Source organism: Protopterus annectens, chromosome 9.part0 (genome assembly GCF_019279795.1).
Source record: "Protopterus annectens isolate FY-2018-M chromosome 9.part0, PAN1.0, whole genome shotgun sequence".
In the NCBI taxonomy this organism is placed as follows: domain Eukaryota; kingdom Metazoa; phylum Chordata; order Ceratodontiformes; family Protopteridae; genus Protopterus; species Protopterus annectens.
The window spans coordinates 193,336,324-193,360,356 of record NC_056743.1 but is presented as its reverse complement, the minus strand read 5'-3'; the positions used below and the strand labels follow the sequence as shown (position 1 = coordinate 193,360,356).

General features: G+C 44.2%; 1 protein-coding gene across 1 annotated transcript in view; it reads right to left on the bottom strand.

Moving 5' to 3' along the window:
• Positions 1-24,033, bottom strand: part of USP47 (ubiquitin specific peptidase 47) — a 3,572,488-nt gene that overhangs the window by 1,686,970 nt on the left and 1,861,485 nt on the right. Inside the window, exon 16 of the mRNA XM_044082726.1 lies at positions 7,843-7,974. Within this exon, the coding sequence (XP_043938661.1) occupies positions 7,843-7,974 (132 nt within the window). The remainder of the gene's footprint in view (positions 1-7,842; positions 7,975-24,033) is intronic.

The window sequence follows — 24,033 nt, the reverse complement described above, 5'->3', positions numbered from 1 at the left end:
ATATTCTAATCAATATTATAATTTTTTCAGGAAATGAAAATGCTTCCAGTGCTCTGATCATGAAGTCCCAGCTTACTCTGTCAAATGCTTTCTCTGCATCAAGATGCAACAACAATGGCATTTTCTTGCATTCTACTTCCCTCTGGATTATCAATGCTGTTAATGTTGTCAAATATTTGCCTCCCCTCCACAAAACGAGATTGATCCACATCTATCAGTTCTGGCATTACTTTTGCCATTCTTTTAGCCATTTATAGACATGAACATTTTATAATCATAGTGGTTTAGTACTGAAATGGGCCTGTATGAATCCTTAACCTCTTAGGTACTATAGCTGCCACTGCTTTCTTCCAAGGCGGTGGTACTTTCCCTTCTCTCAAGATACTGTTAAACAAAACCTTCCAGTTCGTTATTTGTTTTTTTTTTTCCTCCTAGCTTCCAAACTTCCACAGGAATACCATCTATTCCTGGGGACTTTCCTGCAGATTGGTTATACATCACAATTTTTATCTCATCTCCTATCCTGTTAGTAATTGAGCCTCAACTACCTCTAACCCTGGCATATGTAATTCTTCCATAAACATTTCCATTTCTATTTTTTTTTATTTTCATATTTATGTGCATTATAGAAACTCTCATAAAATTTCTGAAATATTTCTAATACCTCTACAGGATCTCTTGTTGTCATTGTGCTAACAGTTTTTATGCTCTAGTGTTATCAAAAAAACAGTTGCTTAACAGCAATCTTTCTAAGCTTGTGCATATTATCCAGGTAATCCCTTATTTTCTGCCTAGCATTCTGCAGTTGATCCTCCTCCTGTTCTGTGAAATTCCTCCTATTCTGCAATACTTTAACATTTGTCAGTCCCTCTAAATAATTCCTGTCACTTCTTAACCATAGCTCTCTCTCTTTTATTTCTACCCTATTTTTAAACTCCACCTTAATTTTATCGCACTTCCTAGCTATATTTTCAGAAGAAATTTCTATCCTCTCTAACAGTTTCTGAATAATCTCCACTACCCATTCCTTAAATTCCTCTCTTTTCAACATATAGGTGGGAAAGCGCCAATGTCAAATTTTTATTTCATTACCCTCTTTTTTTTTTTATTTTGGCTATTATTGGCACATGATTTGAAACAGTTACTGGGTGGATATCAAGACCTTCAATTAAATGCACATGTTCCTATGAAATGTAAATTCTGTCTAGCCTAGCCAAGTTTTATATCTTGTGGAATAATAGGTAAATTCAACCTGAATGCCTATTATTGAATTCACATCTTCCATGCAAAATATTTTCATAAATTTCTTCAAAAATATATCATCCTTTGTTATATTTTCCCTTCTGGGCCCCCCAGACCCATCTTCACTGCTGCAATTCAAATTCCAGTCCCCTCCTATAAGTAATAGTCCTTGTTGAAAACTGATTATTTCTCCCAGAATTTCTTAAGCTCCATTACAGCAGTTTTAGATGGAATGTAAATACATGCCATTGTACCCTCCTTCCTTGCCAGTAGACCATTGGCACTACAAATCTGCCATTATCATCTTTTTATCTTCTTCTATTAGTATTGGAGCTCATCTTGCAATTAATGCAACTACTCCTCTTTTCTTTGTCCTGGTATTCTGCTGAATAACTATCCTGAAAACTTTTCTTTATCAAATGAACATGTTCAGTTCTTTCAAAGTGTGTTTTTATTTACTTATTTTATTTATTTAAGTTTGATGACCGGGGAAGTCCACCGGGCCAAGAAGAGCCCGTTTTCAGTAGAGGCCCGGGGAGGAAAGCTCCACAATAATTGCAAGTTACATTTCACATGTCACAAAAGGACATAGTTCATATAGCTAATTAAACATTTACAGATAAGCCCCATGATATTTGCAATTAAACTGACTTGTCAAAATGTTACAAAAATGAAAAGACATAATTCAATACAGAAATGTTAACATTTATGTAAAGTGAATATTTCTGTTATAAACTCAATTGTAGCTTTACCATTTCAAAATATATAGCTACTAGGCATTAGTAGGTTAGGAAAATATTATGCATGAAGAGGGTAATAGTATAATTGAGATTGGAGAGTACAGTGCAATAGATATTAGACAGAAAATTAGTTTTTGGTAGGGGAGGGATTGTTTTGGGTGGGATGAATTAATAGTAGAGGTAGTTGGATGAGTTAGTGCAAGGTGGAATGAAGGGGGGGTTCAGTTGGAGCATGGCAAGGACATTCCCATTCGGAATAAAGATGAAAGAGTAGCTGAGATTTGAAATCTGTAAGGTTAGGTAGGTTGCGTAGGTGTGTGGGGAGAGAGTTCCACTGTTTAGCTAAGGAGTGGGACAGCAGTAGATGGCCAGGAGGTCATACAGGTTTGTGGACCTGAAGGAGATTTTGTTTTTTGGATCTGAGTGAGCGGTTGGGAATGTAAGGTTTTAAGGAAGTAGCGAGAGCTGGGCAGTTGGCAAGTTTAAAGATGAGCTTGTGGGCAAAGGTTAGTTGTAGGTAACTGAGGTAGTTGTGTAGTTCAAGCCAGCTGAGGGTGAGGAGGGAGTGGCAGTGGAGGGATGAGTTTTTTGAATTGGTTGCAAATTTGGAGATTTTGTGGTAGCAGGATTCAAGTTTGGACCGAAGGCCAAGATGGAGATTGGTGAAAAGAGGGGCACCATACATAAGGGAGGGGAGTAGGAAGGTGGATGCAAGAGTCTGACGGGTAGAGTGGCTTAGGAAGAGGTTGTGCCTGTAGAGACCACCTAACTTTTGGTGGGTTTTCTTGACTGCAGAGTGGATGTGGGTGTCAAATTTTAGTTCTTCATCAATAATGATGCCAAAAAGCTTGGTGTTGGGAACGATTTGAAGGAGGGTGTTGTTTTGGGTCTGTATGGTGAATGTGGATTCGTCAATGGAGTTTTTGGCAGGAGAAAAAAGGATTTATTTGCATTTAGTGCCAGATGGTTAGATTGGATCCAGGTTTCTGTTTTGGAGAAGGCTAGCTGGGTTTTTGCTAGGAGCTCGAAGGGGGTGAAGGCTGAGCAAATGATTGTTGAGTCGTCTGCATATTGGATGATAGACGAGTCTGGGATGGATTGGTGAAAGTTGTTAATGAATAGGTTGAAGAGAAGAGGGCCAAGAACAGAACCTTGTGGGACACCTGTGGGTGTGGGAAGGAAGCTGGAGGTTGAAGTTTTCCATTGGACAGCTATTTGGCGGTTGGACAAGTAGCTGGAAAACCAGGCAATGGTGGTGTGACATAAGTGTAGGGTGCAGAGTTGGGTGAGGTGGTGTCAAAGGCCTTTGACAGATCTAGGAATAGTGTGGACACGAACTTGCCTGAGTCACGTTCGAGGTTTATGGTTTCAAGAAAGGAAAGAAGGGCAGTCATGGTGCTGTGGGTAGGGTAGAAGCCATGTTAGGTAGGAGAGAGGACAGTGTTTAGTGTTAGGTGTGCCACGTTTTCTGTAACATAGTTATTTGCACTCTACATTTTTAATACAGTTCACTACTCTTTTTTGTTTGTATTTATCAGTGAGGCCATTTACATTTAAGGACATTAAAGAAAGCATCCCTGTATGAAAAAAGCTATTATTCACACCTTTTTTTGATAAATGTCTAGTTCCAGTTTTTGTGTTATATGCATACACTGTTTAGCAGGTTAAACTTTTATACAGTTGTTTCCTGTCATATACATTTGAGCCTATGTCACATCTTATAATATTTTGTTTTAGTGAAAGCCCTCAAAAAAAAAACACACCCCCAATACTCCCTAAAACCTACTGACTTAATACTAACATACAAAACTGTGCACACCTTCAAATATTGGAATTTCACCCTCCTAATAGGTGCAGAAGTCCTGAACTGACAGCCACACTCACAGGCTTGAGTTAATCTAAAAGAAAGGTCATCCATGCTAAGACCCATGGTATACCATGTGCTTCTACTACATGCTGATTAGTTTTGTCTTATCTTTATAGCTCTCTCAGTTTTTAATTTCTCCAAATGTTTTGGGTTTCTAATACCATGACGGAAATAGATCCCATTGCTAAATCAAAGTACGATTAAAGTTTATGAAATCAGTATTGTTTTACTCTTTGATGTCAGCCGAAAGTGCTCTTTGCAGCACCAGCAATATGCCCAAGTAATGACTCCTTTTGCAGTTCGTACGGAGTTACATGTATTGGTAGCGTATCTAAATAAGATTGCTCCTACTTCTATTGGAACTATTTGGGTGCCTTTCTTCCACATTGCTCTCATTTCTGCTTGCAGATTCTGACATTTTATAACTTTATGTCTCTCTGTGCACAGGACATTGTAGTCACTGGGTGCGCCGATTTCAGTAATCAATGATACTCTTTTGTCTTCTTTTCCTGGACCACTATATCTGGTTTTCTAGCATCTACCTTTTGAATTGTTGGTAATGGATGATTTCATGTGATGGAGACTTCATTTTCTATGATGCTTTGTGGCTCATGTTTCCAGTGGTTTTCAGCCACTTCAAAACCATAATATTTGCACACTCCCCAGTGCAACAATTTTGTCATATTACTGTGCCTTTCAGTATACAGTCCTTCTGCCATTAGTATGTCACAGCCAGCAACGAGGTGTGCAGCCGTTTCCAGTTTGGCTTTAGGAAAACCTACATTTGTCTGTTTCTCCCACATGTTCAATGGACTTTGTAAACCAGCATGTACATAGCCCACTATCTTGAGCCGCCAATATTAACCTTTCATCTCTTGGTTTGAATTCACCTCTCCTTAACCATTCCTGTGTTCATTCCTGATCAACATGAGGTTCTTCCAGAAGTTTTCTATACTTGCAACTATATTTATGCATTTTCCACATTTCTTGCCTTTTCATCTGATACTTCACCTTATATTCTTTTGTTTTTTGGCACATTCAGTTGCTGCCTGATTTCTATACACTTCCGGTCTGATTTCTATTCCTGCTTGACACTGATATGCTTCTGCTAAATTAAGCAGGGAAGTCATCTTAGATTTATTCTCATCATGTTTCAAAACTTTCACTACATTTGGGTCTCCTGAGGTCAGCAGATATGTGTGTAGTCACACAAGTCACACAATTGCAGATCTGTACATGTAATCAATTTCAAGGAGGCCCATCCCTCCTTCGGAATGGGGAATATATAATCTTGGGATACACTGATTTTTATAGATCATTTGGTGACCATGAAGCATCCTTCTTGTTTTAATATCTAATCTATCCACCACATTTTTGGGCCAATCAATCACTCCAAAAACTGTAAATTAGAACAGGAAGAGCAAAATGGTTTATTGCTTGGATTTTGTTTCTAGATGTCAATGCTGTTTTCAGGATTAATTTAAGTCTTCTAAAATATTCCTTACTAAGTTTTACTCTCATTTTTTCGCGTTTTATTGCTGATCATTCATCATTTCCCAAGTATGTATACACTCTCTCTTGCTCAAGTTCTTTTATATCAAATTCTTGTCCCAAACTGATGTTTTCCTGGTGCTGCAGTTTTCCTGCTTTAAAGGTTGCTTTGCACATTTATCAAGGCCAAATGACATTCTAATATCATCTGAAAAAGTTTTGACAACCTGCAGCTGTGTTTTCAGTTTCTCGTCTGATGAGCTATACCATTTAAATCATCGACAAATAGAAGTTGACAAGTCTTTAGACTTTGTTGTTTTCTAGGAGCCAAACTGTAGCCATGGCTGAAGCCGTTAAGTAAACGGCTTAATGGGTTAAGGGCAAGGCAGAACAGCAATGGTGACACAGTCAACCTGGAATATCCCACTTTAAATTTTTATCCCTGGGATAATAATTTGTCCTCTATCATGATTTAATTGTAAAGTGGTCTGCCATTGTTTCATGGTCACTGTAAATAGTCGATCAGTGTAGGATGTATCTTATACATTTTTAAAACAGTTAAACACACCTCAATGGAACTCCAGAAGACAGGAAACAGTTGATGGGCTTAACACAGATTTAATGCAGTAAGAAAGCACAACACATAAACGGTACTCCTTGAAAATACGTTTTCATCCTCATCTTCATCAGATACAACTAACAAACTAAATTACATGCCTTAATACAACTTCACCAATAAAAACAGTGTATCACTAAAATTAACATTTAATAAGCTTTACCCACAATACTTTTCACCTCCACTAACATAAATAACTTCATTTACAACAATAATTCTACACTTAAAAGTTCTTTTTAATAAAATTCATAATGTAAAATAAACCATGTGACTGCTTGCATCAATAAATGTTAAACCAACATCTCTCCTTAACGGTAATAAATCATAAAAAATAGATGATATACAAGTTTATAAAATTAATAAAATGTTATTTGTGTGCCATCTACTGGCTCTAAAACTCATACCTGCAACACATTTAAAATAACTATTTTACGTTTAAAGAACTTAAGGAAAGAAAATGAGATCTGAGGCAATTCAATTAGAAAGAGGGAACTGTGGATAGGGAAGGAGTCAGAATCTCAATCCAAAGCTCTGGAAGAAACTGCTGAGGTCAGATCCTACATCCCAAATGTTGAGCTGGACGAAAATTGACAATATCGGATCTGAGGTTACATGTAATACAGCTCAAAGAAAGGCCGGCATCATCTTCCAGTAATTCAGCTTAGTTGAGAAGCTGCTATGGGACAGGATGGATGTTGATGGAGGACATGAAGAAACCAGAAGTTTCATTATCTCAACAGTGGAAAAGGACAACGCATTCTTTGCCCTCACAAGAATACTTTCAGTAAATGTTCTATTCTAACACATGAACATTTAAAAAGAACTGTTGCAGTAACAGTTACCAATGTGAAAAACAGAAGAGGTAGTACCTTCATGTTTAGACATGTCAACAGCAGGATCTTGTGAGGGATCTATAACCTTAGAAACTTTAGGTTGATCCAATGTTTTTGCTTGTACTTGATCTTTATAAACAAGAAAAACACCAGCAAATTAAGCCTGAAGAAGACAACTTCAAGATGGATGAGACAAAAGTTGGCTGTACCAGTATGCATCTTCTCTAGAACCAATTTGTGCTCCCTATCTCTTCCTGTAGACTTAAAACCTGCAAAAAATGTTGCAATCTTCAGAAAAAAAGAACACTTCTTTTCTAACCAAGAAGTAAAAAAGTATGTTTGTTTTGATGGAGAATTTTCTAACCACATCTACATGTTTTGAATTTTTTTACTGTACATTATTTAGGAAGGAAAATCAATCACAAGACTGTACTGAAAAAACATCAGCGAACAAAATTATGCCAGACATACAATAGTAAACAAGAAATCTCTGTCTTTTTTTTAACAGCAAAGACAAACCAAAGAAAAAAAAGCAAACTATATGTCACAAGAAAGTTTATATCCAAAAGCAGAAACCAGACTTATGAATGAAAGGTGAGAGGCAAGCAAAGGCCTCTAAGTGGGTGAGGGGAACTCGGACACAATTTCTCAGAATAGAATCAAAAAGGATAAATTGCAGAAAGTATAGATGTGATCAAAACAATAACAATGAAAGATATAATACTGGAATATCAGGCACTTTGTTACATAAAGATAGAGCATCTGAAATCAGCAACTTGGGCCATTTTAGATGAGGAGATCATCTATGGTGCACAACAAAATAAGTCTGAAAAGGGATTCTTCTATTTTAGGAATTATGGTTAACAGAGTAGTGCTTGCAGACTTGAAAGCTTTCAGTGCTCAACTCTATACAAGTTCTGATGACTACAGTGCTCAAGATAGATGAGGAAAGACCTTTTCATCTCAGATGGTGCATTCCTACAAGACATGTGCACCCACACATACATACACAGATGTAAATATATCATCACATAATGTAACACATTTACTTACTCTACTGACATGCTGGTCATTGAAGCTGTACCACTGTCCATCACTAAGAGACTTGATGCAAGCATAATAGTGGCCTCCTGCAGCACTCCCAGAATGAACCATTACAGAAAACAGCTCATACACCAAAGAACCCTGCAAGGAGAAATTCTATTAAACAACAGGTAGCAGACCAGACATTGTCCAGCAGAACAAGTGCCAACATTCATAAAATGTTTTTTTTCTAGAATAGTTAATCACAATCAAGATGCAGCAATCAATGAAAGAGTAAATTTTTCTCTCTTCTAAACACTGTTCTAAATATTTCTGGAAGGCAAGCCCAGCCAACATGTTTCCTACAACATTTTTTTCTCATTTTCAAGAAAACTATCACAACACCTTACCACTACCTATGCAGGCCTAGTTTAGCTTGTGAAGAGGTCCCTGTGGGTCCCTCTCTGAAAGCTAACTCTACAATGTGCAAAACTGCCAAATTGCAGTAAGCTACCTGCACTCATTTAATATATGTTGCACACACTGAGGCCTGCATTCATGGGACTGTTAGTGATATGACAAATACCCACCCAGAATATTTGCTAACCAAAAGAGCAAGGGCACTGGCTACCTCATCTTATCCCCCATAACTACTTGCATTAGAAGTCTAAATTCACTTAACTCAGACTACCAAAAGCAAACCATCCTCTTACATTTTTTGAACATTTTGTTTTGCTTGAAATCATTTGTTTTGTCAATAATGTAAAGAAAGTATACACTACATCAGAAATATTCAGAATTCAAAGCTGCAATCAACAGCTTGTAGCCTCAGACTGAATAAAAAATAATACCCAAATAGTAAAAAAACTCAAAAAGAATGCAATTCACAATTACAACTTTAATAAACTAGATCAATATACAGTTCAGAACAAGCAGTTATGTACTTGTACTTACCATAAAGTTCCATCTGTGTTGTCCATTTTCATTTTTACTCAACCATTGGTTCTGATCCAAACCTTGGATTCGTCTTGGTCATTACGATAGCTCGTGGCCAACTGAAACTCTCGAGCTCCTCCCTACTCATAATGCACCAACCCCTAACATACCTCAGATCTTATTTGCTAGATGATGTAAGTGATAAATATTGGAATAATGTTCCCAACAAAGGAAAAGAATATCTGGAGGTCCATACAAGACACTGTGGTATCTTTATAACATCTCATTCTTCCAGAAGTCCATGATGACCAACGTTATGGGATGGTGGGTGGAGAGTTGAGGAATAATGAAACTGGATAACACAGACAGAACGTTATGGTAAGTACATAACTTCTTTATCTGATGTTGTCAATTTTTCATTCATTCTTCGACCACTGGGACAGAGTCCCCAGCTATCTGAAATCCCGGGTGGACTCTAATGAAGGATGTTTCTGAGCACAGTTGAACCAAAGGCTGCTCTTTCTCTCGAGACCAGATCCAACTTGTAATGAGTAATAAAAGTATAAGGATTAGTCCAAGTAGCAGATGTGCTTACGGCATCCATGGAATGACTGGATAAAAACACTGGCAAAGTTGCCAAAGATCTAGTAGAGTGAGCTCTTGAAGGCTTAGATAATGAAATGCCCAATTTTACAGACAAAGGATATGCAGTCACTAATCTAGCTTGCCAATGTAACCTTTGTAACAGATTTGCCTAGCTTGTTGTCTGCAAAGGATATAAATAACTGATCAGACTTTTTAATCTCTTTTGTTCTGTTAAGTAGAAATGCAACTGTCTATGAACATCCAGCAAGTGTTAACATATATTCACCTTTATTTTCAAATTTTGGAAAGAAAACAGGCAAGTTAATAGACTGATGATACTTAATTCTGACACCACCTTAGGAAGGAAGGGTTGGTTCTTAATGTCACCCTATCTATATGGAAAAGTAAGGTGGTTTAGAGGATAATCCTTGGAAGTTCTGAAATTCTCCTGGCAGGGGTAATAGCCACTAGAAATACTGTTTTCCACGTCAGAAATTTAAGATCACATTTTCCTGCTGGTTCAAAGGGGAAATGGATTAAGGCCTGCAGTAGAAGATGCAAATCCCATGGAGGACTAGGATCTTTATAAGGAGGTTTAAGTAAAATAATACCTCTTAGGAAGGCCTTGCATAACTTAGTAGAGACTACGGAAGAATTGCCAACTCCTACACGAAAGTTAGAGATTACTGCACACTGAACTTTAATGGTAGAGGAGCTACTCCTTCACTAAACATTCCTGCCAAAAACTTTAGGACACTTTGTGTATGGGCTGAAAAGGGATCAATATGTTTTTGATGCACCTGACAAACAAACCTCTTCATTTACTTTTCTAGATTTTCCTAGTAGAAGCTTTATGGGAAGACAAAAGTATATGACATATAGGAGACTAGAGTATAGGTTGTCTGGCTATTAAAGGAAGTGGAGAAACCATGCTGTTAGCCTGAGGATGAATCATGCCTGTCAGGTGAGACAGGAGGTCTGGAATCGGATCCAGAATCCAAGCCGGGTAAAGAAGATGAGGCCAAAGGAAGGGGAACCAAACCTGGTGAGGCCAGTAAGGTCCAATGAGGATGATTTTGCTCTTCAAATTATCCTACATACCTGAATCCCAGGAAGCTGTATGGGATTCTGTCGAAGTCTTTGAGCTGGAAGGCTTCGGATCTGATCGGAATTTTTTGATGGTGTCTCCGTTCAGGACAGAGTCAAAGATCCCTATTACTTTGGAGACTGTTTTGTAGTTTCCTTGGAAGTGATCTTAGGGGGGTGAGCCCCAGAAATGGCTTCCGAAAAAGTAGTAGGGAGAAGTCCCTTTAGAAGTAGCTTATTCTTACAGTCCGCTATAGCTCGCAGATTAAAGCTTTTGCAAATACTTCATTCTTCATTAAGATGCTCTGGGTCTAAAAGAACAGTTGTTTAAAATCTTACCATAACAGTAGATGTCCTTTCACTGTTGCAGCATTCTTAACATCTGGGATTCTCTGCCTAGGGCAGCCAGACATCCGGCCAGTACATAAAAGCCTTAGGATACTTTAAGGTACGCCATACATCACATGCATGCCCCTCGCATATCATAGGGAATAAAGGAGATGTCTGGACATTCCATCCTCAGAAATGATAGCCCCAGTAAGAACACCAGCTCAAGGAAAACCAAGAGGTAACCAGTACATCTGGAAGAGAAATGAACCAGGGAGGGAGTGAATACTGGAACAGTGAAGGAAAGGGCATCTTCTGTTATGGTAATATTTTACACAATTGTACTATGTCCTTCCATTCACTGTTCCAATTATCATCTAGCAAAGTGACAAAGCTCAAGAAGAAACTTGAATGGGGGCGGACCAGGAGAGCCCTCTAAGAAGCCATGAAGGATGGCCCTAGCAAAACCAGCTCTAGCTCTGGAGATTTCATCCAATTTGTAGTGCTTGGTAAAAAAGTATGCACAAAAGTCCGGGTAGCTGCTTCAAGAATAGAGTTAGTATCCAAACCCTTGAAAAAAGCACCAGAAGAAATCACAGCTCTAGTAGAATGAGCCTTTACAGAATAAGGAAGGCTCTTACCATGAAAAGAATAACAAAAAGAAACAGCTTTAGAGATCCAAGAAGAAATAGTTTGCATGGATGCATGGATACAGCTAATCATAGGGACTGATCAGATTTTCTAATAGACTTAGTCTTATCCAAATAAAATCTGAGTTGTCTATGCACATCCAAAATATGCAATACCCTCTCACTGGCAGATTTCAGAGAAGGGAAAAAGTAGGCAAACGAACTGAATGACTAAGTGATAAGATATTAACCACCTTGGGCATAAAAATAGGATTAGTACACAAGGACACCCTGTCCTTATGAAACACCAAAAAGGAGGACAAGCCATGAGGGCTTTAAAAGCTCAGACACTGTCTGACAGAAGTAAGGGCCAACAAAAGAAAAGTCTTTCAAGAGTAATGTTGCAAGGAAACTGAAGCAGCAGGCTCAAAATGAGCCTGAGTAAACTTCTCCAAACAAATTTAAGATCCCAGGGAGGAGGAACAGGCTTCTTGGGAGGCCTAATACGAAGGTTGCCTTTAAGGAATTGTTTAGCTTCAAATCTAGAATCTAGAAGCTAAAGGAGGAGATAAAGGCAGACAAGCAGAGATAGCAGATAAGTGGGCCTTAACAGAAGAGGAGGCCAAAGCAGCACTGAACAATTCACACAAATCAGAAAGAACCAAAAGAACATCCACAGAAAGTGGATCCAGGATATGACAGAGACACCAAACTGAAAACCTCTTCCATTTGGATAAGCTGGATTTCCTAGTAGTGGGTTTCCAGGCTTCTTGCAGGACCCTAAGCATGTCCTCACAAAAAAGGTGTCTATGCAGAATCAAAATCCTGTCACCCACAGTGCCAGTTGAAGAGTGGATAGCTGGGGATGGATGAGTGATCCCTTATCTTGTGGGAGTAGATCCACTCAGTGAGGTAACTTGTGATGACTGCCCTTGGCTAAATGCAGAAGAGAAGGGAACTAATGCTGTCTCGGCCAAAAGGGAGTCACCAACAAGATTTTGGGAGCATCCTGTCAAATTTTGAACAGGACTTTTAGAATGAGGGGAAGGGGAGGGAATGCATAAAGAAACATTCCCTTCCAAGAAAAAAAGAGGGCATCCACCTTCCACACCAGAGGACCTGGGCCTCTGGCACAAGATATAGGAAGCTGTCTGTTCAGAGGAGAGGCAAATAGACATACTTGAGGAGAACTCACTGGTAGACAATGTCCAGAAACACATCTCTGTGACACATCCATTCGTGGGATTGAACTCATTACAGCTGATTGCACCAGCTCAAGGCATTTCTGCAGTTACCTCCTACTGCACATCTATGTGTCAAATATTGCTTGTTCATATCTGCATTAAGAATTCTAAAATCATGCTATATATCCATTATCAAAATATTTTATCTTGAAGCATACATGATGGCAAACACAGCTGTATTGATATCTGACCTGTGACAATAAGTATTTAAGATGATAACTTCATTTTTAAAGGCTCAAACCACACACAATGGGAGTTAAAAGTTCATACTCAGAAGAGGTGTAATGGAGGGAATGAGTTAACAACCTCTTCAGAGTGTCTGCCACAACGTTTTGACCTGTGGGAATGTAAACTATCAGAAGAGTCGCTTGACACTGGACAGCAAGATACCATACCAGGAGTGCCGATCTGCAAAGAAGGTAAGATCTTCTTTCTCCCTGTTTGTTTATATACCACATCACTGTGGTATTGTCTGTGAATACCTTGAGAGGACCTGGGGGAAAAAAGAAGATGAAAAGCCTGAAGTGCCAGCAGAAGAGCTCTCATCTCTTTGACATTGTTGTGCTCCTTCTGTTGAAGAGGTGACCACACCCTCTACATATTTACGGATCCAAAAGCTGCTCACCATTCCACATCTGAAGCATCTGTGGACAGTTCCTGATAGGGAAAGGGGGGATGAAAAGGGAGCCCTGGATTTAGAGAGAACTGCTAGATCCACCAGTGTAGTTCTTTCTTGAGACAAGGTACAAGAGGAAAGTACAGTTGTGTACACTTACCATAAATGTAGATGTTTGAGTGTACTCACTGTTACAGTCATCACTTGTGGGTTATCCCTGCTGGGTAGCCCTTGGCCGGCCAGAATACCAGAGTAAAGAATTTCCTTCCTGCATTGGCTGCATGTTACCGGAGACTGACATCAGGTTGTCAGTGCTATAAAGAGAGGTGGCTGACACCATTACATCAGTTTTTCTTGCTGCTAACCCCTTCCAAGAAGGCCTGAAGAAGGCCAACCTGGGTAAGGCCATAAGAAAGATGGAGAAGAGAAAGGTGGGAGGGAAACAGTAAATATACTTGAATATCTACATTTATGGTAAGTATACACAACTGTACTATGTTCTTCAAGTTTCACTGTTGCAGTCATCACTTGTGGGAAGATTCCCAAAGCTGAAAGGTAGGGTTGTCGGAATACAGTGAAGGAGCTGGAGAATAGGCTTTTATTGCTTAAATGAAGTTGCAATGCCCTGCAGGACTGCTGAAGCAAAGCCTGCCCTGGATTTGGAGAAAGTAGCCAGCTGGTAGTGTTTTGTGAAGGTGTGGACAGATGTCCAGGTGGCAGCCTCTAAAATATCCCTGGTAGGGACGCCTCTGAGGAAGGCAGTGGAAGTCAATGCTGCCCTGGCAGAATGGGTTCTGACTGATTTGGGGGGTACTTTTCCATGAAAAGAGTAGCAGAAATGGAAGCAGTGTGATATCCATTTGGAAATGGCCTGTTTGGATATAGGTTTCCCCTCTGCTTTAGGGGTGAAGCTGACCAGCAGTTAGTCAGTCTTTCTGACAGACTTGGTTCTGTTGAAGCAGTATCTAAGCTGCCTGTGCACATCTAAAGTATGTAAAATTCTTTCTCCCCTATTTTGTGGGTTTGGAAAGAAGGTAGTGAGATGGATGGCCTGATTAAGAGCCACGTCAGATATTACCTTAGGCTTGAAGCAGGGGGTTGTCATACGGGATACCCTGTCTGGATTAAAAATAATGAAAGGTTCAATGGCCATGACAGCCTGTAGTTCTGATACTCATCTGGCTGAGGTTATGGCCAGCAGGAAGGCAGTTTTCCAAGAGAGGTGTTTTACTTCTGCTGAAGCAGCTGGTTCAAAAGGGGGTAAGGTCAACTTTTCGAGGACAATGTTCAAATCCCATGCTATGGTGGGTGGCCTCCTAAGAGGTCTAATGTGCAATACCCTCTAGGGAATTGTTTTAACAGGGGATGGGAGAATAGAGGTTGATCTGTTGGAGAATGAGCAGAGATAGCTGAGGCATGGATTTTGACAGAGGATCAAGACAATCCCTTTTGCACGAGCTCTGCTAGGTAGTCCAGAACCAAGGTGAGAGAGGCATGGGGGCTGTTTTCACACTTATTTTGGCACCATGCAGTGAATCGTTTCCATTTTGCAAAATAAGATTTTCTGGTACTGGGCTTTCTGGCCTATTTATTGATATTCATGCCCTGTTATCCACCTCTGGGTTATAAGCCATGCGGACAGGCTGAGTGTGTGAAGATTTGGGTGCAGTACTGACTCTTTTTCTTGGGTTAGCAGCTTTTCTGTGAGAGGTAGGCTGATGGGTAATTCCTTGGTTAGGCTGAGAAGTAAGAGGTACCAGTGCTGTCTGGGCCAGTTTGGGGCAATGAAGACAGCCCTTGGCCCTTCCTCCCTGATCTTTAGAAGTACTCTGGGACTCAGTGGTAATGGAGGGTAAGCGTACACAAATAGGTTGCCCTACTGAAAGGAGAGAGCATCCACCTTCCATGCTTGTGAATGGAATTCCCTGGAGCAGAACCTGTTCAGCTGCCTGCTTTGAATAGTAGCAAAGAGGTCTACCTCTGGTAATCCCCAAAGGTGTATGATGTAGAGGAAGGTGTCTTTGTGTAGTTGCCACTGGTGTGGGTTCAGGACACTCCTGCTGAAGTGGTCTGCCAGGGTGTTGTGCTCCCCTGGAATGTACTAGGCTATCAGATACAGGCCCATCATCGAAGCAGTCTGCCAGATAACCATAGCTAGGTGGCACAAGGGTTATGAGTGTGTTCCCCCCTGTTTGTTGATGTACCACATAACTGTGGTGTTGGTCTTGATCAGGAGAACTCCTGGTCTGACGTGGCTCCAGAATGCTATTACAGCTCTGTGAACCACCAGCAATTCCTTCATGTTGATGTGGAGGGTACAGCCTCAGTAATCCCAGGTGCCCTGAGTGCACTTCGCCTAGATGAGCACCCCAGGCTGTGTCTAATGCATCGGTGGTGATGATCTGGCCTTGGGGAATGGTGGTGAAGGGTAGCTCCCTGTTCAGAGTACAAGCTTCTACCCACCACAGGAACTCTTTCCTTAAGCAGGGGATCAGATATAGCTGGTGTTCCAGTGACTGTGAATATTGGCTCCATAGGTTCTTGAGATACCACTGTAATTTTCTCATGTCAAGCCTGACCAAAGGTACCAGAAGGATGCAGGAAGCCATGTATTCCAGCACTTGTAGGAACTTCCTTGCTGTGAGATGTGTCTTGACTGCTAGCTGAGAAAAGTAGAGTGCTTCTCTGCAGAGAGGAATGCTCCTTGGGCAGATGTGTCCAGGAGGGCTCCTAGAAAGGTTATCTGTCTTGTGGGTTGGTAATGGGATTTTTCCTGTTGATGGTGAATCCCAGAGAGGTTAGAAGAGTTTTGACAAAGGATAGGTCTTGCAGGAGTTTTTCCTTGGTGTCTGCCTGAATGAGGCAGTTGTCCAGATAGGGGTAAATCTGGATGTTTTGCTGTCTGCAAAAAGCAATGACTGGAGTAAGGCACTTGGTGAAGACTCTGGGAACAGCAGATAAGCCAAAGGGCAGAGCAGAGAATTGAAAGTGCTCTGAAACACAGGAAACTCCTGCAGGATTCCCTGATGGGGATATGGAGGTAGGTGTCTTTGAGATCTAGGGTAACTAGCCAAGCGTCTGGAGCCAGCATAAGTAATAGGTTTTGAAGGGTCAGCATTTTGAATTTTGGCACTTGGAGGGACGGATTTAATGTGGATAAGTCTAGAATGGGGTGCCCGGTGCCCTCTTTTCTGGGTACCAGGAACAGCCTTGAGTAGAAACCTTTTCCTGCTTGTCCCTCTGGCAGTGATTCCACCGATCCTGGAGCACAGAGTTTTTGAATTTGGCAGACGGCCTCTGGTCTTTGGTTTGCAAGTAAGTCTGGGAATCCTGAAAATCTTGGGCTTTCCTTGAAAGTGAATCTGTACCCCTTTGAAATGATGTTTAGTACCCATCAATCTGTTGTGATGGTTTGCCACTTGTCTAGAAATAGGGACAACCTTCTTCCTAGCCTGGTGGGGGCAGAGGGGCTGTCACTGTAGGTCCTTGGAGTAAGGAGTGGATTTAGAACTCCCTTGCTTAGGCGTGGAAGAGGGCTACTGCCTGGGCTTTTGCTGCTGCTGTCTGGAGGGCCTATCTCTGCATCCTCTCCTAGGCACAACTTTGGGTTGGGCAGGAAAAGACCAGAGTTTTGTTGGAAAATTCCTGCTGAATCTGGGAGGCTGTACTTGCAGGAAGTCTTTGACAGCCTTGTCTTCCATTTTTTTAATGACTTCCTCTGCTTTTGGGCCGAACAGTAGTTCCCTATCCAAGGGGGCGTCCAAAAGCTTAGATTTGACCTGGTCAGGCAAAGGCTGCTTTCTCAGCCGTCCATGCCTTCTAATGACTGATCCTGAAACTGCAGCTCTGCTAGAGGCTCTGCTAGAGGTTTCTAGAGCATCAAATCCACAGTGCAGGGAATGCTTTTGCTGCTTGGGAGCTGGAGTGGATCAAATCTCCCAGATCTCTGGTAAGGTGGAAATTTTTTGTTTTACTAACTCCAACGTGTTTTGTTGAAATCTGAGCATGCAAAATTGGCATCTGAGGGCTCTAATGGCTAAGGTAGCCAAAGTGTAGACTTTTTTGCCCCATAGGTCCAAGGCTTTGTTCTTCTTGTCAGAGGGTATTGGGATTTTGGAGGAGCTGGTCCTAGCCCCTTTGGGACCCTGGGTAATGAATTCTGGGTCAGCTGCAGGGTTCTTAAATAGATACCCGTGGGAGTCAGGTACCCTGTAGTATCTGTCCGGTTTCCTGGGTGCAGGAGGTAAGGCATCAGGGTGATGCCAGACTCCAGAAAGGCATCTTCCACCATATCCAGGATGGGTGAATTAGCTAAGGGCTTGTGTTGAGGTAAGCCCAGGAACTCCCTGAGCCTCTTCTTTGGGGGTAGTCCTGGGCCTCACAATGGAAATGCTCCCGGAGTGAATTAGAAGTTATGTACTTACCATAACGTTCCATCTGAGTAGGTGGATTAATTTGTCTCCAACCTGTGGGTATGGATCTGATATCGGATCCGAACCGGCATGGTTTATCCAGCTATGGATCCGAGCTCCTAGCTCCTCCCCTCACCCATAATGCCCTGCTCTCCCTACATGACCTCAGATCGAGTTTGCCCTGCACCAACTACCCTAACCAAAGGGTAACACACCCTATGCAGGAAACTGACAAGGCCAGGGGGATAGGAGGGCGGGATGGTTGCAGACAAATGAATCCACCTACTCAGATGGAACGTTATGGTAAGTACATAACTTCTAAATTTGAAGTAGGAGAATTCATTTGTCAGCAACCTGTGGGACAGAGTCCCCAGCTACCTGAATCTTGGGTGGCCATCATGGAAGGATATTCCGGAGTACCGCGGAGCCAAAGGATGCTCTACCTCTAGAAGTGACGTCCAGCTTGTAATGAGTAATAAAGGTATGAGATGAAGCCCAAGTGGCTGCTGAACAAGTGTTATCCAGAGGAACCCTAGACTTAAAGGCCGCTGAAGTAGAGACAGACCGGGTCGAATGAGTATGGACTCCCTCCGGTGCGGGCCTCCCAGAGGCTTGGTACGCCAACAGAATACACTGAGAAATCCAGCGTGACAAAGAAACTTTGAAAATTGGTTTACCCAGATTGAATTTGGCAAAAGAAATGAACAGCTGGTCTGATTGCCTATGACCAGCTGTCCTATGAAGGTAAAAATGAAGCTGCCTGTGAACATCCAAGAAATGCAGCTTGTATTCGCCTTTGTTTTGATACTTAGGGAAGAAAACGGGGAGGTTGATGGACTGATTAATGTTAGCTTCCGAAGCTACTTTAGGAAGAAAGGAGGGATTGATCCTTAGGTACACCCGGTCCGGATGAAAAATCAAATAAGGCGGTTTCATGGACAGGGCCTGAAGCTCTGAAACTCTCTTAGCCGAAGTAATGGCTACCAAAAAAGCAGTCTTAAAGGACAAGTATTTAAGATCGACTGTGGCCGCAGGTTCGAAGGGGGGAGCGGTCAAGGTCTGAAGTACCAAGGAAAGATCCCACGGGGGAACCATTTCTTTGACAGGGGGTTTGAGCAAAAAGGTGCCTTTTAGGAAGGTTTTGCATAACTTAGCCGACATAAGAGACCCTGAATCGTGTCCAACATGGTAATGAGATATGGCCGCCAGCTGAACTTTGACCGTGGAACTACTGGCGCCATCATTAAAGAGAGTAGTAAGGAAATCTAGAACCAAAGGAAGGGGAACCGTGAAAGGATCTAGGCCTTGCCGCTCTGCCCAAATGGAGAAATGCTTCCATTTACTGCGGTAAATTTTTCTGGTAGAGGGCTTGTGGGCCGCTACCAGAATGGCCTTAACTGGGGATGAGATACCGGGAGTCCTGATTAGGAGTGGAACTGGAGCAGCCAAGCAGTCAACTTCAGGTTGTCCAGGTTCGGAGTTGGCAGGTTCGACGGGTGTGATATCAGATCCGGAATGGGATCTAGAATCCAAGGTGGATTCACTGAATGAGACCTTAGGTAAGGGAACCAGATCTGTTGAGGCCAGAATGGGGCAATGAGGATCATTCTGCACCCCAACCGAGAGGCTTTCTGAAGTACTTGTAGCATCAGAGGTAGAGGGGGGTATGCGTAAAGAAGACCGGGAGGCCAAGCATGCACCAGAGCGTCTCTCAGAGAATCCCCTGGAGGGGGGATTAGAGTGAAAAAACTGTCGCACTTGGCGTTTAAAGAAGAAGCAAAGAGATCGCAACAGGGAGTCCCCCACTGTGCGAAGATACGTTTCGCTACTTGAGAATTGAGAGACCACTCGTACGGGGAGAGAATGGTGCGACTGAGCTTGTCCGCTAGGATGTTGGTCCGACCCGGAATATGCATTGTGATGAGAAAGCGGTTGGTGGAGATTGCCCATTCCCACACTCTCATGGCTTCTCGACATAAAGGGTAAGACCTGGTTCCCCCCTGTTTGTCGATGTACCAGACCACCGACATGTTGTCTGATTTAATCGCAATTGTTCCCAGGGGAAGGAGGGCCTGAAGTGCTTGCAATGCCAAGAGCACCGCCCTCATTTCCAGAACATTGATATGCAGGGAGATCTCTGAATCGCTCCACGTGCCTTGGACCATCCGGCCCGCAAAATGCCCCCCACCCAAGGCGGGAAGCGTCCGTGGTCACCGTGGCGAGAGGGGGAGATGCACAAAAGGGGCAGCCCCTGTGGAGGTCCGGAGAATGGAGCCACCACAAGAGAGACCGCTTGCAAGCCTTGCTGATTGCAATGGGATGATACAGGGGGAGGGACAGAAATGACCATTGCACCTGAAATGTCCATTGAAGCACCCGCATGTTCAAGCGGGCGTGCGGAAGAAGAGTAATCGCTGCCGCCATAGACCCTAGCGCCCTCAGGATCAATTCCACAGGTGTTGAGCTGGAGTGAAGGATGGCCCGCACCTGGAGTCGCAGATTCCGAACCCTGTCGGTTGTGAGAAAGGCTCTTAAATTTCTCGTGTCTAACCTGGCTCCTATAAATTCTATTGTTTGAGTAGGGACCAGGTTGGACTTTTCTATGTTTACCGTGATGCCTAGCTTGGGCGCTAGACGAAGGAAGGAGTCTCTTGCCAAAGAGAGTAGATGCCTTGTTGGGGCGGTGAGAAGCCAGTCGTCTAGGTACGGAAAGACCTGCACCCCCTGAAGCCTCAGGTGGGCCGCAACCACTGCTAACACTTTGGTGAACACCCTGGGGGCTGTGGTGAGACCAAAGGGAAGGACCCTGAACTGGTAGTGACTGGCTCCCAGCCGGAAGCGAAGAAACCTCCTGGATTGTCTGTCCATCAGAATGTGGTAGTACGCGTCTTTGAGGTCTATAGAGCACATCCAGTGATTCTCCCCTAGATGGGGGAGGATGGACTGCAAAGTGACCATCCGGAACTTCTCTTTGGGAACTAACAGGTTCAACAGGGACAGGTCTAGAATGGCTCTTAGGTCCCCCGTCTTTTTTGGCACTAAAAAGAACTTGGAGTAGAACCCTGATCCGATCTGGTCTGGGGGGACAGGCTGGATGGCTCTTTTTCTCAGCAGATGGCCAATTTCTGCTGAAGCGGCCTCCCGCTGATTGGGTGGAACATCAGGGAGGATTTTTAACTTTGGGACATGAAGAAAGGGGATCTTGTAACCTCTGGATATAATCCGGAGTACCCAGCGGTCCGATGTAATGGACTCCCATGGCGCTAGGTGCTCAGAGAAACATCCCCTGACTGCCTCCAGAGTGGAGCAGTCGGGCAACCCCTCAGGGTTGCTGCGTGGGCCGTTCAGAGAAAGGTTCCCTGGACCCAAAGTTCCTGGGAGCCCCTCTGCCCCTAGGGCGGCGTCCTCCCTGTCCTCCTCTGCCGCGGAAGGACTGGTTGTCCGGAGCGGTTTGGGAATGCTGCGACTTCCGGAACCACATCTTCTTCTGGCCCTTTTGGTTCCTAGAGTAGGACCTCTGGGGCACAGAGAAGCGGACTCCGACAGTAGACAGTGTCTTCCCGTCCTTCTCGCTCTGAACCAAGGTATCGCGAACTGTCCTGCCAAAAAGGGCAGAACCGTCAAAGGGGGCGTTCGCGAATGATGCCTTGAAGGGCTCCGTAAAATCGCAGTGGCGGAGCCAGGCCTGCCGTCTTGTAACTAGGCCCACTCCCGCAGCTCTAGCGGCTCCCTTGGTAGAGTGAGAAAGTAACCGCATAGAGGTGTTAGTCACAGAACGAAGAGTGGCCATACGGGTGGAGTGCATAAGTTTGCCCTCCTCCGATATGGACTCTGGGGGGGATGCAGCGTATTCCTTGATAAGATCGCGCTGCATCCTAATGACGTGTGCCAAATAGTTGAGCGCCCTCACTGAGAAGGTCGCCGAACTAAAGAGTCGCTTCCCCAAACGGTCCATCATCCGAGACTCCTTGCTCGGGGGATGGACTGAGGGACTCTCCTGGGCGAGTTCCCTCTTAGTGGCTGCTGCCGACAACATGGCATCTACCGGGGGTCCCTTGCTCCAGTGGGCACGGTCAGCAGGGGGGCTAAGGATCCTGTCGGGCCTCTTAGGGATTGGCTCCACGGTGTCCGGGTCCTTCCACGCCCTGGTGGTAATAAGGTCCACCAGGGGGTCAGCAGGAGGGGACACCCAAGAGGTAGACGGGCCCGCTTCAAATGCCTCCAAGAACACTGACTCGTCCGAGGAAGACTTTGGGGCAGACCACCCACCTCTAATAAGTAACATTTCCATGATGTCTCCGAAGGAGACATCCTCAGGGGGTGATCTTGGGGAGCCTTCCCCTTCCTCCAAGTCAGTGTCTTCGGTCAAAGACTCGGGGGAGTCTATGTGCCTCCTCTTACATGAATGCTTGCGAGGTGCTTCCTCGGGGTGGCTGTCCGAGGAACCCTCACCAGCAATGTCCAGAACCACAGGAACTGCTTGGGGCAGTGAAGCAGGCTGTCCCAGTGGCCGGGTGATGGAAGCCTGGCCCAGAGCAGATGGAGTGCGGGACGGAGCCGAAGCAAGGTCCGGGGGTCCGGATGCCCTCAACAGAGCCCTCTCCACTACATCAAAAGCCGAGGGGGAGCCAGCCTCGACAATAGGATCCGAAAGTCGTCTCCCCCTCGGATCCGATGAGCAGATCGGAGCCGGCGCCAAGCCCCTCGGATCCGAGGGACCAGTGTGCTCCGACAAGGACGGCGCCGAAGGCACACCGAGTCCCTCTGATTTGAAGCTCGGGCCAAGGCTCTGAGAGGTCGGATCCGACAGACTTGAGGGCAGGGTCGGATCCGAAGTACCCAGTACTGTTGGCGCCGACCCACCCGCGGCTCCGAGGCTGCCCGGCTCCGGGCGCTCCGAACCCGGGTAGCGGGTCGGAGAAGAAGCAATGGGCTTAAAAAAGGGGGTCGAGCTCCCCCCCAGAGGGGGGGGGGGAGGCAGGAGCACTCCCATCTGCATCTGGGCCTGGATGAACCTTCGCATCATCCAGTCCAGATCAGCATCGGAGAGGCTGTATGTAGACCTTGACGAGGCTACCGAGGTAGGCCTTGAGTGCCGCCTCGATAGCCTCGAAGGAGGTCGGGTCTCCTCATCCTCAGGCTCCGGTGAAAAGCACGGGGACCGGAGCCGAGGAGGGGGAGAGCCAGCAGCCAGAGAGGCCGGAGGAGAAGCCCGCTTAGCTGGCGGGGCCGAAACGGAGGTCTCGGCCCACCGCTTGTGGTGCTTCTCTCTCCGGTCCTTTTTCCTGGCTTCCCTCTCCTCCGACCCTTTGGCGGGAGTTTGAATCCCGGGTGGAGGAGGGGGAGCAGGCAAGGCAGGGACTGCCGAAGCAGTGACCACCAAGGGGGCGGGGGCCAAAGCTGAGTCTGGGGGCAAGAGTCCCGCCAAGACCAGCTTTGACCTCTGCTCCTTCAATGCCCTGGGGTTGAACCCTGCACAGATTGAACACCCTGAAGTGAGGTGTTCAACCCCAAGGCATCGAACGCACCGAGTGTGGCCATCAGCAGGGGAAAGCTTATGGCCACACTCGGAGCACTTTGAAAAAACAGCCTTTGGGGCCTCAGACATCACTATTTTTTTTTTTTTTTTTTTTTTTTAAATAGTAACAATAAAATAAACTAAAACACTCACACAAAGGCTCCAAAAAAAAAACACACACACACACACACCAACTACGAACCAGCGAGGGGAGGGTAAAAACTATATTAAATTAACCCAAAAAAGATATAAACAGAAGGGAAACCTATAACTTTCACACAACTTAAAAGTTTTAAAACCCTTTAATAAGAATACTAAGACTTAGCTTCTGGAGCTCTGACGACCCAGCCTTTACCATGCACGGCAAACTACATCTGGGGTCATGTAGGGAGAGCAGGGCATTATGGGTGAGGGGAGGAGCTAGGAGCTCGGATCCATAGCTGGATAAACCATGCCGGTTCGGATCCGATATCAGATCCATACCCACAGGTTGCTGACAAATGAATTCTCCTACTTCAGATTTTAAGGTTTCCCCGAAATAGAGGTCCTCCGGGGGCTGAAGGAATGGATTCCTCAGCATCTGAATCCTCAAAGGCTGTCAAAGGCTGTTGTTCAGTGTCTGAGTCTAGAAATTCAGAGTTCTCAGACTGTGACTCTGAAAACACTTCAGGTGAATGATCCCTTTTTCTTTTGGCTGGGGTAGCTGGAGTAGGCTGGTTACCCCTGATGAGGGTAATTACATCTTCAGCCATTCTGAGTAGCTGTTGTTACTGGGCTGGTTGGGTGGGAGGAAACTGGTGACTGGGCATGGAGGAAGGGGCTCTTTGAGGTGTGGCCTTGCTCTTAGGCCTCAGAGATTCGATGGGTC